The 17,432-nt window shown below is 35.4% G+C and overlaps 1 protein-coding gene across 2 annotated transcripts in view; it reads left to right on the top strand.

Annotated features, from left to right (window-relative positions):
• The window catches only part of NUP37 (nucleoporin 37), a 42,295-nt gene extending 25,293 nt beyond the window's left edge, over nucleotides 1-17,002 (top strand). For both annotated transcript variants that reach the window (XM_047867185.1, XM_047867186.1), the window contains exons 6-10: nucleotides 6,714-6,804; nucleotides 13,553-13,734; nucleotides 14,223-14,273; nucleotides 16,133-16,226; nucleotides 16,738-17,002. In XM_047867185.1, coding sequence (XP_047723141.1) covers nucleotides 6,714-6,804; nucleotides 13,553-13,734; nucleotides 14,223-14,273; nucleotides 16,133-16,226; nucleotides 16,738-16,851 — 532 coding nt within the window. In that variant the 3' untranslated portion in view covers nucleotides 16,852-17,002. The remainder of the gene's footprint in view (nucleotides 1-6,713; nucleotides 6,805-13,552; nucleotides 13,735-14,222; nucleotides 14,274-16,132; nucleotides 16,227-16,737) is intronic.
• Nucleotides 17,003-17,432: the final 430 nt, after the last annotated feature.

Genomic DNA, 17,432 nt, shown 5'->3' with positions numbered 1-17,432 from the left:
GTCAGAAACATTTGGTAGCAGAAATTTCCTTCTACAATGAACTCCTTACCAGACAATGAGCTGCCAATTAAAAATGGAGAACAAACAAATAAAAGAACAGAGTATTACCCAGGAAATTTCCTTTCAAAATCTCAGAGGGAACATCTCCCTCTATTAATTGTAATTTAAAAGACCCTTGAGAATATCTAGGATAGCTAGATATGCCAACACCCAATTTATGGGATCTTTTTATTAACTAAATAAGGATACTTAATGTTCAGCTAAAAAGCACTCAACCTGAAATAAGGCAATAATTTTAAGAGTAAACTACCAAAAGTAAAGTAAGTATAATTCATAACCTTAGATCTGGACAGCTGTCCATCTGTACATGTTACAGCTAAAATCTAAGAGTTCCACTGAGGACCACAGAGTTGGGATGGGTAGAGGTATTTGTTATAATTATAGTCACGTTGGTTCAAAACTGTCATTTATTTTATTTTACTTGAAGAGTGATGCTATCTGTACTCCAGTGCCCTTTGATTTAATCCATAGTATTGGATTCTCAGTATGTCAGTAAATTAATTATACTTTAAAAGCTTTTTCTTTGAAATTTCCCATGCAGACATTTAAATAGGTATACAATATATTTCATATAGCTCCTGATTTTTGCTCATTAGTTTAACTTGATAATGTTATATTTTTATGCTTTTATAAATAGTCCATTACCTTTCCATATGCTTGGTTATGTGTATTAAGAACTCTATGAGGGGCACCTAGGTGGCTCAGTCAGTTAAGCATCTGACTTGATTTCAGCTCAGGTCATGATCTCACAGTCATGACATTGGGCTCCATACTGAGCGTGCAGCCTGCTTACGGTTCTCTCTCTCCCTCTTCCTCTCCCCCTATTTGCACCTTCTCCCTCTCAAAAACAATTAATTAATTAATTAATTAATTTAAAAACTGAAAAGCCTATGAACCCTTACAGCTTTTATTGTGATGCCCCACTTTCCTGAAAAGTATGTATCTGTGGTTATAATTAACTTTAAGTAACTTTATTCATTATAAACAGATTTATTAGCAATAAATTTGGAAATATTAATATGAACTTTCAGTTCTATGAATTTTTCCCTGTTACAATAGAAACTCCCTTATCTGGGGCACCTGGGTGGCGCAGTCGGTTAAGCGTCCGACTTCAGCCAGGTCACGATCTCGCGGTCCGTGAGTTCGAGCCCCGCGTCAGGCTCTGGGCTGATGGCTCAGAGCCTGGAGCCTGTTTCCGATTCTGTGTCTCCCTCTCTCTCTGCCCCTCCCCCGTTCATGCTCTGTCTCTCTCTGTCCCAAAAATAAATAAACGTTGAAAAAAAAAAATTTTTTTAAAAAAAAGAAACTCCCTTATCTGACATGGTCTAAACCTGCAATTCGTTAAACAATAAAAAAGTCAGTAAACTAATCCAACAAAATTAAAAGACAACCTACTGAGTGGGAAAAGATATTTGCAAGTGATATATCTGATGAAGGGTTACTATCCAAAATATATAAAGAACTTTTACAACTCAACACTCCCCCGTCAAAAAAAATCCAATTAAAAAATGGGCAGAAGATATGAAGAGACATTTCTCCAAAGAAGACATACAGGTGACCAACAGACACATGAAAAGATGTTCAGTGTCACTCATCATCAAGGAAATGCAAATCAGAACCACAATGAGATATCACCTTACACCTATCAGAATGGCTAAAATCAAAAACTTAAGAAACAACAAGTGTTGGTGAGGATGTGGGGAAAAAGGAACCCTCATGCACTGTGGGTAGCAATGCAAACTGGTGCAGCCACTGTGGAAGACAGTATGGAGGTTCCTCAAAAAATGAAAAATAGAACTACCTTACAATTCAGGAATCACATTACTGGATATTTATCCAAAAAATACAAAAACACTAGTTTGGAAAGATATATGCACCCCTGTGTTTATCACAGCATTATTTACGATAGCCAAACTACAGAAGCAGCCCAAGTGTTCATCAACAGATGAATGGATAAAGAAAATTAATATTACTTAGCCATAGAAAGAATGAATTCTTGCCATTTGCGACAACATGGATGGAGCTAGAGAATATAATGCTAAACAAAATAAGTCAGTCAAAGAAAAATACCATATGATTTCACTCATATGTGGAATTTTAGAGACAAATGAACAAGGGGAAAAAAGTGAGAGAAAGGAGAGAGAGAAACCAAGAAATCAACTCTTAAATATAGAGAACAAACTGATAGTTACCAGAGGGGAGGTGGGTGGAGGGTGGGTGAAATAGGTGATAGGGATTAAAAGCATACTTCTTGTAATGAGCACTGAGTAATATATGGAAGTGTTGAATCACTGTATTATACTAATGTAATAGTGTATGTTAACTACATTGGAATTTAAATTTAATTAATTGATTAAGCTAGTCTCAAAAAGTGAGTAAACTCGGGAAATCATTTTAAGAGACTATCTACTTACCTTGTTTTATGAAATTTATAAAAATTTGCCAGTGTGCTAATTGCCAATTTTTTTTATATTAGGCCAAGACCTTTTATTCCCCCCTTAATTTATGAGTCTGTTGATTAGCACTGGACCTCTTTTTTGCATGAACCATACCCATTATACAGAGTCTACAATGAAAACATTTGCTAGGCATTCTTAGTTCAAAATTATCTAGGCTTTTTACTTTTATTGCTTAATCTTTTGTTACTTACACACCTGCCTAATTTAAGAGCATTTTTTTAAGTTAGAAATGTACCTTTAGTTGGTGGCCTTCAACTTCGTTTCATTGAAACAGCTCTTTCAGATGGTCAACATCACTCCTCATCAGGGAAATACAAATCAAAACCACACTCAGATATCACCTTACGCCAGTCAGAGTGACCAAAATGAACAAATCAGGAGACCATAGATGCTGGAGAGGATGTGGAGAAACGGGAACCCTCTTGCACTGTTGGTGGGAATGCAAATTGGTGCAGCCACTCTGGAAAACAGTGTGGAGGTTCCTCAAAAAATTAAAAATAGACCTACCCTATGACCCAGCAATAGCACTGCTAGGAATTTACCCAAGGGATACAGGAGTACTGATGCATAGGGGCACTTGTACCCCAATGTTTATAGCAGCACTCTCAACAATAGCCAAATTATGGAAAGAGCCCAAATGTCCATCAACTGATGAATGGATAAAGAAATTGTGGTTTATATACACAATGGAGTACTACGTGGCAATGAGAAAGAATGAAATATGGCCCTTTGTAGCAACGTGGATGGAACTGGAGAGTGTTATGCTAAGTGAAATAAGCCATACAGAGAAAGGCAGATAGCATATATTTTCACTCTTATGTGGATCCTGAGAAACCCAACAGAAACCCATGGGGGAGGGGAAGGAAAAAAAAAAACGGAGGTTAGAGTGGAAGAGAGCCAAAGCATAAGAGACTGTTAAAAACTGAGAACAAACTGAGGGTTGATGGGGGGTGGGAGGGCAGGGAGGGTGGGTGATGGGTATTGAGGAGGGCATCTTTTGGGATGAGCACTGGGTGTTGTATGGAAACCAATTTCACAATAAACTTCATATATTGGGAAAAAAAAACAGCTTTTTCACATTCATTTTATCAGCTTACATAATACTAATTATACTAATAATTAAGCATGGGTTTACACCACTTACAAACAGTGGTTTGCTAAGGAAAAAATCCATATTCCCTCTTGGTAAGTCTATAACAAATGCATGTATAAGCTTATTAGAAAATAGCCTTCTTGTTCCTGTCAGTTGTAGAGGAGTCTGTCAAAGGAGGTCAGTTAAGACCTTTTCCTATCCACTGTATTCACTACATTTTAAAACTGATGTAAGTTTTTCCATACATAGGTACATGAAAATAACATGCAAGAAAAAAGGATGATTTGAAAAATCTGTCTTACAAATAAGACCAACTGCAAACTACCTTTTGCCAGTCAAATGATTGTTGTTAAGATTGTTTTCGTCAGAAAATTTGTCAGAGACAGTATAGGTTTTTTTCAGTTGGTAATTTAAAAAGATGTGGGAAGAAAAAAGAAAAGGTACAAGCAATCTGGAAAGCCATTTGACAAAAACTGCTAGAGTTCAACTATTTATAAGCTATAATCCGTCAATTCCATACCCAGGTATATACTCGCGGGGGGCAGGGTGGGGGTGCATGTGAATGTCTGTATTCACTAAAAAATATGCAAGAAGATTTATAGCAACATTATTACTAATGACTAAAACTGGAAACAGCCTAAGTGTCAGCAGTACAATGAGTAAATACATTACAGCGTACTTAATTCGTGGAATACTATCTACAACAATGAGAGTGGACAAAGTACAACATGCAATAATGTTGGTAAATCTCACAAAATCTAACCATAAGTGAAAAGTCCCAGACCAAGAAAATACATAATATATGATTGCATTTGTATGATGTTCAGACCTGGCAAAAGTAGGCTATGGTGTGCTTTTTGTGAGAGAACAAGGAAGTGTAACTAGAAGGAAGCACAAGATGACTTTTGGAGCTGTGGAAATACTCTGTCTTAACTTGGGTGCTATTCTCTTTGAGCTGTATGCTTAAGATATATGTGTTTTTATTATGTATGGTGAACTGCAAAAAAAGAAAAGAATGTGATTTTATCTGATGGAACTAATATTAACTACATGAAGTAATAACAGAAAAATAAGTTGAATTCTACAAAGGGATTTGTGAAGAGCTTAATTATGGAATCTATCAAAAAGGGAAATAAGAGTTAACAACTTAAAATGTACCATATGTAGCTTATTTAGTTATAACTCATTTCAAGCCAATTTGTTGTATTTTGCATACTTAGTGCTTGGATTATGCAACCACTGAGAATTATTTAATAAGCATACAAATATAAATGATAAATTACTTTACCCTAGTCCTGTAAAGTAATCTGGATTGCCCTCCTCATTTTTTTTAAGTGTTAGGTTTCTGTTCAGGATAAAACACTATTTAAAAATTAGACTGAAATTTGGTTCATTGGCCAAAAATACACTTCATTAACTGACCTCTTTTTGTAGAATATCTTTTGATAATTTTTACCTCTGGTTTTCCTCATTTCAAAGGAAAAAAATCATGAAAATATTCTGGTACGCATTTATTCAATTTATATAATGACAAACAAAAATCAAATACATATTAGAATAAGATCAAAAGAAGCCTTAAACCATTCTCTCTCTCATGAGACTCACTGAATTTGCAAGACATTCATATTATTTCAGTAGTGGTACAAATATATGCTAGCCCAGCACTTTATTATGCAAGAGGCAATAGAGAAGAAAGAAATATTCAGTTGCCATAATGAATAATCTTCTTCATTGTGGGGAGTGAAACACAATTGCATAAACCGTTAATAAATGTGATTCCCCTCTTCAATTAAATTGTAGTTGTTTCCCTTGTGTAGTAAATACAGATGAAAAGTGTTGATTTGGCAAGAGAAAAGAGTATGCTTCTAAAGTATTTAATCAAGTAGATAATCATTTTGAAAAACATTTATGTTAGTTTATATGTTAACTATAACATTCCATGATTGGAGACCCTATAATTTCTACAAAGAAGAAAAAATATTTGAAATAATGTGATTTGACACAGAATAGCAGCATTGTCCAATAACTATGTCTATTTTTTTTGGAAGTAAATCTTTGCCTAGACTTTAAACATATATTCCTTAAGTTTGTTAAAATTATTTTATGGTCCTCAATGAGATATGAACCATACCCCTAGAAGAAAAGGTCTAAGGCATTCTAATAAGTGAGTTCAATTCTTAAAGACCAGAATTCTGTGACTACTTTGCCAACCACTCACCACTTTTGCCTTCTGTCATGCTAACTTCCCCCACATTCTGTACCAGTGAGATACAGCCTTGGTTGAGTGTGAGGGATGAGCTGGGCAACTAACAGTGTGGGTGGGGGAGTAGCACCTCTCACAACAGAGTGCCATTACTGAGATTTCTAAGGCTTGATCTCTACTATGGGGAAAGTAAAGAAATTGAGGTAGAAAGCCATCTCACAGAGTAGCTTTGTTACTATAGATTTCTAAGTACTAAAAAGAGAAAGAGTGGAAGGAGCCAGGTATCTGTTCCTTCAACCAACCTTTAATCTGGTAACTTTCAATCAAAGCCACCTTTGACACCAAGAATTGGGGAAGTGAGCCAGATCAGAAAAGATATAAGATAGGAAGTAGCCCCTGGCATGGAAGGCCAAAAGCAGAAGGAATAAGCAACTATGGAAAATTACTATCTCCCTAAATTCACATCACCTCATATTAGCTTCTTTATATGTTATTTTGAAAAATGGGAGTATTGGGTGTGTTGGGGTATGTGTTAAGCACCCCTGGTTGAAATTATTGTTATTGAAATGACTACTGAACTAAGAATGCAACCTGTTTAGTGAACTGGAAACTTGAAGATTCTAGCCACAAAATAGTGTATGAATAATTTGGTTACTGTGTTACAGTGTTGCTGTGTTAAATTTTTCTGTGATTGAGTATGGTAAAACTCAAATCCTTCATACTATTTTCACATTTTTCTAAAACAATTACAATTATGTTATGGCTTAAAAAAACATACTTTAGGTGTAAATGTCAACCTTGCAATCTGTAGTTAATAGCTTTGAATTCATGGAGGTTTCATTTTTTTAGTAGTGATACAGCAAAAATATTTAACATTGTACTCCTATTCTTTTATTAGGATTTGGAACTTGGAAGGAATGCAGACAGCTCATTTTGTTCTTCATTCCCCGGGAATGAGTGTGTGCTGGCATCCTGAGGAAACTTTTAAGGTTGTTATTTACAACTTAGCTTTCTCTTATCAAGCTGAAAAGACATATACATGTGTAATACATGCATACATAGAGGAGAAAAAGCAATTACTTTTTCCACCTCAGGGACTCTAATTGTCATAAGTGCATTTAGACTAGTCCAGAATTCTATAACTTAAAAACTCTATAATTAAGTTTTTATTTTACAGCCATCATCCATAAATGGAATTTTTTCACAGTACATTTTTCCTACCTTCTGGTAGATTTCAATTAAAAAAAAAAAAAAAACCTGATGCCTAGACTATCTAGTAGCAGTATTCATTAGGGGGAAAAAAATGTTAAAATCCACTTTTGCAAGCCATAACATGTAAACAGAAAGCATCAGTGGCATAAGGCAAATTTGACCTAGCTGCAGTGGTATTCAATTCCTATTATTCAAAGTAGAGCTTTCTAAAATTCTAAAAATATATTGCAAGTTTTTATCAATTGACCTTAATTCTTATTTCATTGAGAAGATCAGCTATATTCAATAGGAATTCTCTTATTTGCCAGTATCTTCTCTTGGGCATCACTCTATTTTATCTTTCCCTAGAACCTAAGAAGTTCCCATGTTCATCTTCTTAAACTTAATTCTTTAGCTGTATAGAGTTCATGCCAGTTCCTTAGGCATCTTGATTTTATAGCTCTCTAATGTCTTTCATGCTTCTCCATTGACTCTCTTCTGTCCTCATACTTGCAGAGAAATATAAGCCTGTTTAATTATAACAAACACTTACATAGTACTTATATGTACTTGGCCCATTATCAGCATTTCATGTTAGCTCACTTAATCCTCATGGCATCCTTATGAGATAGCAAGCAACTATGATGATCCTCACTTTACAGACAAGGAGACCACTTCTATCTTGAAACCCTGCTCACTTAATCTTTAAAGCTGCATTATTCTAGTCCTCTTGAGCATCTCTGCGTGTTATCTTCCCTTTTTCTTTCTCCTCTGTCAGCTTCTTTCACCATGTATTTGTGAATTGTTGCAAGAGGTAATTCTCACCTACTCTGTGCCCTTTATTGTAAGAGAGGATAGAAGAATGAATAAAGCCCTTGCCCTTAAGTTACACATGACTGACATGTAAGGAAGAAAAACATGTAACTAAATACAATAACACAGATTTTAAGTGTTGGAATAAAGAAATCTAATAAGTAGAATGATGACATAAAAAAAGGATTAAACAGATCTGCTCATAGCCTTCACAGAAGAGGTAATCCTGAGCTGAAATGTCCCAGACCATATAACTGTATTCTCTGAACCTTGGGATGCCATGAAAACTTGTTTCAGCCCTGTTGGATCTTTCTTCAGTAGAACTATATACCCTGTATATGTGCATGAGTAAAATTTTCCCATTTATTCATATTGCATATGTAGGGATTGTTCCATGTAGAAACATTATGAAGCCAGGCCCTGTATTTTATCTTATGCCAGATTTCTCCCCTGTAGTAGTGAGTCTACTTGAAGTATAATTAGGGATCCTACCTAAATGTTAATATGACCATGTATAAATACAATAGGTTACTTTTTAAAATCTGTGACCTGGGGCACCTGGGTATCTCAGGCATTTGAGCATCCAACTTCCGCTCAGGTCATGATCTCACGATTTGAGTTCGAGCGCCACATTGGGCTCACTGCTGTCAGCCTGTCAGCACAGAGCCTGCTTCAGATCCTCTGTCCCCCTTTCTCTGCCTCTCCCCCACTTGCACTCTCCCAAAAAATAAAAATTTTAAAAATTAAATCTGTGACCTAGATGAGAAATGAGAACTTTTCTTACAACCTCTCTCCCAAAACTTGTATCTTAATGCTTATGATTCAGATCCCTTTCCTCCATGTGCTTTAAGTTAATTTCTGTTTTTCTTCTGTATATCATTAAAACTCCACCCCACCTCCTCTCCTTTTTTTTTTTATTGCTTCCATGACTTCAGAATGTTTAGAAATCCCTGCTGTAAATTACATAAACTCAAAATCTGAAATCACCTTTGATGTCTTCCTTCCCTGTATGCAGAATTTTCGAGGTTTTTAATTTTTCCTTCCCTGTTACTAGAACACATTCCTCCATCATTAAAGGTATATTCTTCACCTTTCTGTTCTCATAAGTAACTCTTGCCAAGGCTTAGCTTTTGGCTCTCCACTCTTTGATTTTCTTACCTACTTTAAGTCAGACTAATCTTAAAATATCAATTTCATCGTATCACCCCTAAATTCAAAATACATAAAGGCAACACAGAAGTGATCAAGGGTATGGACTTTCGAGATAACTGCCCAGAGTCAAACCCCATTTCCACCACTTACTGGCTGTGTGATCTCTGGTAAATTACAAAAGCTCTCTCAACTGCCTTTACTTCCTCCTCTTGTAAAATGGAAGCTCATAAAGACTAAATGAGTGAATCCTTATAAGGTCCTTAAAAGAGAACCTGGCACATAATAAGCACTCAGTCAATTTTAGCTGCTTGTCATTATTGACACTTACCATTACTACTAAAGCTAGTGGTTCTCTGTGGTCCACCATATCCATTCAAGCCCAGAATTTTTGTTCAGATATGCTTAGCCTGGGTGAAAAGGAGGCAGCCAGACAAGAGAAAGAGATGGGTCCATGATTACCTGTCTCATAGAATTCTTAGGAAAATCATATGAGGTGTGAACTTTGCAAAAAGAGCCATTCTAGGGCGCCTGGGCGGCTCAGTGGGTTAAGTGTCCGACTTCAGCTCAGGTCATGATCTCACGGTTCGTGGGTTCTAGCCCCACGTTGGGCTCTGTGCTGACAGCTCAGAGCCTGGAGTGTGCTTTGGATTCTGTGTCTCCCTCTGTCTGCTTCTTCCCCCACTCACACTCTGTCTCTGTCTCTCCAAGATGAATAAACGTTAAAAAAAAAAATTTTTTTTTAAAGAGCCATGTAATCTGGAAGGCACAAAGCAAGTGCTAGTGTTTAATAGTTAGTAAAAGATACAAACGTCAAAAGATCTTGAGAAATTAAGGTCTTAAATCCAATTAACCACAATTGGAACTAGATTTTATTAGGTAGTAATAACAGAACCAAGAGTTTAGGATGTCAGATGATCAGAGAATTGGGACCAAGGACATCTCAGTCTCTGAGAGAATAGACAACTGCTAAATGAAATGAGGTGTAACAACTGACATTTGTTGAATGCTGAGTACCAGGAATTGTGCTGATTATTTTACATGTGTTTTCATGTAATTCTCACAGAACACTCTGAAGTTGGTAACGTTATTCTATCCATTTTGTAGATAAGAAAACTGAAGCACCAAAAGGTTAATAACTAATTTTTCCAAGGCCACACAGGCACAGATTTGACCTCGGTCTGGTTCAAGTACTAATGTTCTGTGCTGCAAAAGATATTTCCCCTGTGAAAATTCAGTGCATATTCTGTTTATGGTTCTGAGAAATGGTAAAGGAAAAATTCCCCTGTAAACTTTTCAGCTCCAGTAGTTCCAAACTTATTTAACTTTTTTACTCTATCTGCTTTCAAACAAAAAAAAACACCCTAAAACTATCATCACAATTGAGCACAGTTTAAAAAGGATTAATAAGGGGTGCCTGGGTGGCTCTCAGTTGGTTAAGCATCCTACTTTGGTTCAGGTCATGATCTCACCGTTCCTGAGTTCAAGCCCCACATTGAGCTCTATGCTGACAGCTCAGAGCCTGGAGCCTGCTTTGGATTCTGTGTCTCCCTTTCTCTCTGCCCTTCCCCTGCTCTTGTTCTGTCTCTCTCTCAAAAATAAATAAACATTTTTTTTTTTAATTTAAAGGATAAATAACTGAGAACTGAGTTTTCAATCTGACTTCAACCTATAATAATACCTAATGTTTTCTGAGTGCCTTTTCTGTGCTAAGACAGTTCTGAGTGCTTTACATGTGTTAACTCATACCATCCTTCTATTATAAGTAAGTACTGTTATTGTCTCCACTTTTACTGATAAGGACCTGATGTATAGAGAGGTCTTTTGCTTAAGGTCATAGAGCAGAGCTAGGACCCACCCAGGTAGGCCCCATTTTAAACCCAACTGCTTTATTGCCCCTCCTAATTTAGGACCTAGACTCAGATAGACTTTGCCCTTCCACAGTCCATAATTTATACCTGAAATCCTTAAGATTTTTAGAGTCAGGCTCAAAATTCCAAATATTTTTATTAGGTCCTGTTAAGGCTTCCTTGGTCTCCTCTCATTTCCACTGCTTCTTCCCAACCCTCAACTATATATAGCACACCATGCCATTCACCAGTCTTCAGTCTAGCTCATAGTAAGAAATACATGTGCTCTGTAGTCAGATGGACCTGGGTTCAAGACCAGGGTTCAAATGCAGGCTTTGCCACAGGCAAGCAGTGAGACTTCAACAAGTTACTTTTGTCACTCTGCGCCTCGGTCTCCTTTCTGAAAAATGGGATTAATGATAGTAATTTCTTCATACAGGGGTTAACAGAATTCAATAAGCAGGGCATATAAAGCTCAGTGTTGCATTTGGTTTTGTTGTATATGTCATTGACCTCATGTTATTGTTAGTAATATTAGTATTATTTAAACATTCTAGCTATTAAAGAATACTTTTAAATTCCACCTTTTCTGTTAAGAATCCAATAGTTGCAAAGACTACCAATATTCTACCTATATTCTATGCTCTGTTTTTTTCATAATTCTCTTCTTTAGATGGAAAGTTTCTTGATATCAAGGATCATGTCTTTTACCTTTGATCTCTTTAGAAATTAGCATAGTATTTTGCACACACGTGTATATAGTTAATCTTCATTATTCACAGGTTCCATATTTGCAAGTTTGTCTACTCATCAAAATGTATTTATAACCCCAAAGTCAATACTCAGTGGCATTTCAGTCACAGACCTGCTCAGGGCAGCAAGAAATTTGAGTCAGCTAATGTGTGTATTTCCACCTAAGGCTGAATGAGGCCAGTGATCTGCCTTCTTGTTTTAGCTCTCATGCTCTAAACAAGTGTCCTATTTGTGGTCTATTTAGTGCCACATTTTTGTGCTTTTTGTTCATGATTTCACCATGTAAAATGGCCCCCCAAGCATAAGTGCTAAAGTGCTGTCTAGGGTTCCTAAGTGTCAGAAGACTGTGATGTGCTTTATGGAAAAAATACATGTCTTAGGTAAGCTTCGTAGACATAAGTTATAGTGCTGTTGGCTGAGTTCTATGTTAGTGAAGCATATATATGAAATAAGGTATCTCTAAATATACCTAAGGCAAGATTATGTATTGATCAGTTGACACAAATGTTATGCCCAGAGACTCACAAGAACCCAACGCTTTATTTTCTCTAGAATCAATGTTCAGAATTTACTAATTCTTTGTTCACAGCAACGTTATAGACTCTAAGTACCATGAATAATGAAACTCAACTATGTGTCAGCAGCGGGTGGGCTGGGGTAGATGCTTGGTAAAGGTCTCTTAGATGAATAATAGAATGACTGCCAATAATCCCTAGCATGTGTGTCTTATTAGACATGATGTTCTTATTAGAAATAGTAACAATACTTTTATAGTGTTTTATGAGTTTAAGGAAGTACTTGTATATACAATATCACATTTTAGCTATATGGTAACCTTTGGAGTCTGATGTAATTTTCCCACATTTCACAAACAAGAAAAGAGCAAACTCCAGGTCACTCACCAGTTTAGTAGAACCCAGGATTATTGACACTAAGTCTCCCATTCTTCCCAGGCTACCACTGCTACTCCACATCTTCAGGAATGTTTTCACCTTAACATAATTAGAATTATAAGAACATTTTATAAAAGTAAGAACTTTACAGAAAATATAGAGAGTTTTTAAACCATTTTGTTTGGGCAACAACTACTCATGCACTTATATGTTCATAGCAGTCTCTTTACCTTAATTCCCACAAATGGGTATCCAAATGCCCTTACTTCTTTGAGTCTAAGAAACAAATTTGTTTCACATTTTAATATTTTGTAAAATTGAAATTTGTCTTATAACTATTTTTACATTGCTAAAGTATTTCTTAGGAAGGAGGGATAGGGGAAGCAAGCAAGCAAGCGCCTCATTAGCCAACATCTTTAAATCAGTACTATTTTAGAATTAAAGGAAATATTGAAGTAAGAGTAACTGCGATTTATTGAGTGAGTGGCTACAAGGTGTCAAGCACTGTACTGGGTGCTCTAGAGCTATTACTCATTTAATCAACACGCAATGCTGTAACTATTCTTATCCTCACATGATGCATTCTGGAAACGAGAAAAGTGCCAATCAAAGACTTGTAACTTGGCCAGTCATTCAGCTTTTAGGTGGAGGAAGCAGTCTTGTCCCCAGGCCTATCTGTGCTCTTTACACCATGCTCCCTTCCATTCTGGAAACAAACTCACATCACATAAGGATATGTAACACACACTATGTATCTCTATTGAGAAATACACACTTAGCTACCCTTTCTAGACATTATAACTTAAAGGTATAACTTTTCCCAGAATGATTCTTTGGGCTTATTTTTTCCTGATAACCATACCTCATCATTTAAAATTGTACCCAATGTTCCTCAGTCTTTCTTTTGCCGATATTCTTGTAAGCTTTTTATTTTTGATAGAGATTCTTACATAGGCTTCTCCTGTTTCATTTGCATTTGATGTCCCATTTGTAATAGATGCAAATATTTGCATATTACTATATAATATTGAATTTCTGCCTCAGATTTGACTAGTGAATTAGGTGAATTTTTTTTTTCTATCTTACAGCTGATGGTTGCAGAGAAGAATGGAACAATCCGGTTTTATGATCTTTTGGCTCAACAGGCTATTTTATCTCTTGAATCAGAACAGATGCCATTAATGTCAGCTCACTGGTGCTTAAAAAACACCTTCAAAGTTGGAGCTGTTGCAGGAAATGATTGGTTAATTTGGGATATTACTCGATCCAGGTACTTCCTTAGTATATTCATCTGTTGCTTACTCAAAAAGTCACTATTGCTAAATGATCCATTGAGCCATTCTTGTATACCTGAGCCTCACTGTAGAGCAAAAATAAGTCTCTCTTGTAGAGGGACCAGAGCTACAGCTTTTCACATAACAGAGATAGATGCCCATGCTTTGCAGATTTACTTTGAGAGTAACCCAGAAAGAACAATGCAAAGGAAGAAATCTTAGACCTGAGCAGTATTTACTTATGTTTAAAAAAGAAGAAAAAAAAACTGATCCTGTTGAATTATGGTGTTCTGTAACAGTTCTAAATTATGTCTATGTTTCTATCATATTTCGTTTATGTTAATCCAGTGCTTATTTAGAATTTTATCACAGTTTAAGTACATTGGGTATTGTATCCTCTAAAGAGAAAATACCTTTTAAATCTTAAGTTCCTCTACTTGAGACCAGCATATAAATCCATAAAATGCAAAATGTTACCTTTTAGTTATCCTCAAGATAAGAGACCTGTCCACATGGATCAAGCCTGCTTATTCAGGTAATGTATGATTTCTGTTGGAGCTGTATTTGGTTTTTTTGAGTTCGGTTACTTTGTTGCATGCTGTGCCCCCAAGCTGGAATACTTTGCCAGTCCTCTCCTTTGTACTGAGTTGTTTGGGGGTGTTTTGGGTTTTATTTGCTGACTATTTTATAAATGGTTATTTTGCTTTCCTAACTAAGTCTTTGCTTTTGTCTTTTTGTCTGGGTGAGGGAGTGATTTGTTTTCCAATATTTCCTTTGAAAATCTTTATAAAATACAAAACACATTACCACTCCACTAATACCATTACAACGATTTGGAGTATATACATCCTTATTGTTTGTTCTGATAAAGATATAAACTTCATTGTTGTGCTTCAGGTGAGAACACACTATATTATATATCTGGACTTTTTCTCTACTTATATTAATATACATGTCTCCCTTGTTCTTACTGATTTTTGCATAATATTCCATTGTATATTTATTATGTTTATGTATATTTATGTGTTTTATGTATATTACCATAATATTTAATATTAATAAAATGAATAAATTAATAAATTAATGTATTTATTAAATAATATTAATATGCTAGTATTACTATAAGATACCATTGTATATTATATTATTGTTATTGTTTATTATGTATATATATTCCGTTGCATAATTCCATTAGGGTGATTTTAGCTTCTAGTAACATGAATACTAACAGAATAAAACCAGTGGAACATTTATTATATGCTATATTTCATAAAATCTAAATTACCCCCAATAAAAATTCTAGAACTTAGGGACACCATCATTTTTTGTACACCTTAGAAAAAACTACATTTGATTAAGTGTAAGAGTGCTATAGATTGTAAGGTACATTCTGATTTCAGAAATGTGAGCATATCACAAGAGATGGGATGCTTCGGACAGAGGCAGTCTCGAGATTGGCTTAGTAGCTCATCAGCGCCAACAAGTTCAGACCTTTCCCTCTGCCATCTGCAGTGGAAGGGCTTTGGGCTTGTTGCTTCAACATCACAAGACGACTGCCAGGGTTCCATGCATCAGGGCCTCATACAAGCTTGTCCAAAGAGGAGAGGAAGGAACACTGAGGAATTGCTGCCATTGCCTTCACTCGGTTGTGTCTCATCCCTTGGGATCAAACACACTGCCAGACGTAGTTGGGGTTCAATTAGCATGGAAAGGGGCAGAAAGGCTGTTGGGCAAGCAACTAATAATGTCTGCCCATATAAAAATACTAACTAGACTTAGGCTTTTGGATTTTTTGCTGTCATTGTTTATCAATGAATTCTTTCTTTTTTCTTATATCCTCCCCACTGCCCTTATGGTAGTGCTGAGCATGTTGCCGGAACACTTGTTGATTCATTAATTCATTATATTTCAGTGTCTAGGATATCTTGAAACTTAAGCTTAAATATCTAACTATTCTAGGTGTTTGTATCATCCCAAGGAGTTTAAATGCATGAATTTATTGCTAATTGTACAACAAATGTCAGTAAGAACAATAAGTGTTGTTTTTTTTGTTTTTTTTGTTTTTAATGTATTGCACTGTGAAATATTTTCTGTCTGATACCTTGTTTGTATCTCCTACCTCACTGTCGGCCCTTTGGTTATAAGAAAGGAACTGCTAACTTTGTGTAACTTTAGAACTTAACCAACTAGCACATGGTAAGCATTTAATAAATATTCATAAAATGAGAAAATATTTATAGCTAACTTCCCTGGAATTTCCAGTCTAACTGTGAATGAAGCTGTATTAACAAATTTAGACTTCAAAATTATTGGTTTTATGCAAAAAGAAATAACTTGTTTTAGAAAAGCTGTAGTTATCTGTAGAATACTATACTTATTTTTTTCTTTTCTTAGGTGGTCTACAGTTAATGAGAACTTGTTTGCAACAACTGGTTATCCTGGCAAAATGGCAAGCCAGTTTCAAATTCATCATTTAGGACACCCTCAGGTAATGTAGAGTTGTTTTGTGGCATATATGTTTCTACATTTGTGTTTTTTACTTTTCTACTTATAGCCCCCAAATTTTTAATATGTAACTAAAGACATTTGTGAATGTCTTATCTGCTCAAATTGGTTGGAAAGAGAAAGCATTTTTTAATGTTTAAACCACCAGTGGTAACAGACACTTTGCCAGTATTCACATAAGAAGAAATTTATTTCTTCTGTTTTATTTCCCTCTTCATTTAAATATAATAATTTTGCTTGTTTGCTTGGTTTAGGCTACAAAAATGTTTGAATCTAAGCTACTCCAGTTACTCGTAGATTATTTGTATCCTTCATTCTAGCCAGCTGCAAAAAATAATGTGTATTTCACCTATGAGGGAGCATATTTTTAATTCTGTTTCTGCTACATTAAACAAAGACAAGTTAGCAATGCATTTCTTATTTTTGAAGGGTAGTTTTTACTTATTAACTTTGGTGATCTATTGAGTTTCTCAAATTCTTTATGTATATTGTAGCCTGTCCTCATTGGTTCTGTAGCCGTCGGATCTGGCCTTTCCTGGCATAGAACTCTTCCACTGTGTGCAATTGGAGGAGACCACAAGCTGTTGTTTTGGGTAACTGAAATGTAAAACAAATTTTCTTTGTACCTTAGATGCATAAACTTTGTATTTTTAATACATATTTTGGAGAACTCCCTATTTTTATATCAAATATACTGTAAGCTCTAGTAATGTCCCAGTTGTTGCTTTTGTTAAATAAAATGTTAATGGTTTGAAAAATCATTTTCTTGCTCTGTGCTGTATATGTGCATGTATGTGTTTAAAAACATACATTTTTTAAAATCATCTTTCAAGACTATAATTGACTGAGCAGCTCCAGAAAATAGATGATTTTATCACAGATTATCCAAAGTGTATCCTGTCCTCTATACTTTGAATATATGCTGTTTTCCTAATTCTCAGAGATGCAAACATTTACAAAAGGAAGAAAATGTCTTTCCTTTCAGTGTTACTCTGGAAGTGATCGAATGTATATGTGTGGGTATATGCATCTTTGTTAGCAGTTTATATGTGTAAGGGTCTTACAACTTCCTCAATAATTATAAAAGATTATCATTTAATATAATACAAAGAATGATTTTCACTTTCTTAAAAATGTGACTGATTGACTCAGTCCTGTTGACTATATACAAATTTCTTTTGACTAGACA

This window comes from Prionailurus viverrinus, chromosome B4 (assembly GCF_022837055.1).
Source record: "Prionailurus viverrinus isolate Anna chromosome B4, UM_Priviv_1.0, whole genome shotgun sequence".
NCBI classification, from domain to species: Eukaryota; Metazoa; Chordata; class Mammalia; order Carnivora; family Felidae; genus Prionailurus; species Prionailurus viverrinus.
The sequence above is the reverse complement of the archived record's forward strand: the minus strand, read 5'-3'. Positions and strand labels throughout refer to the sequence as shown.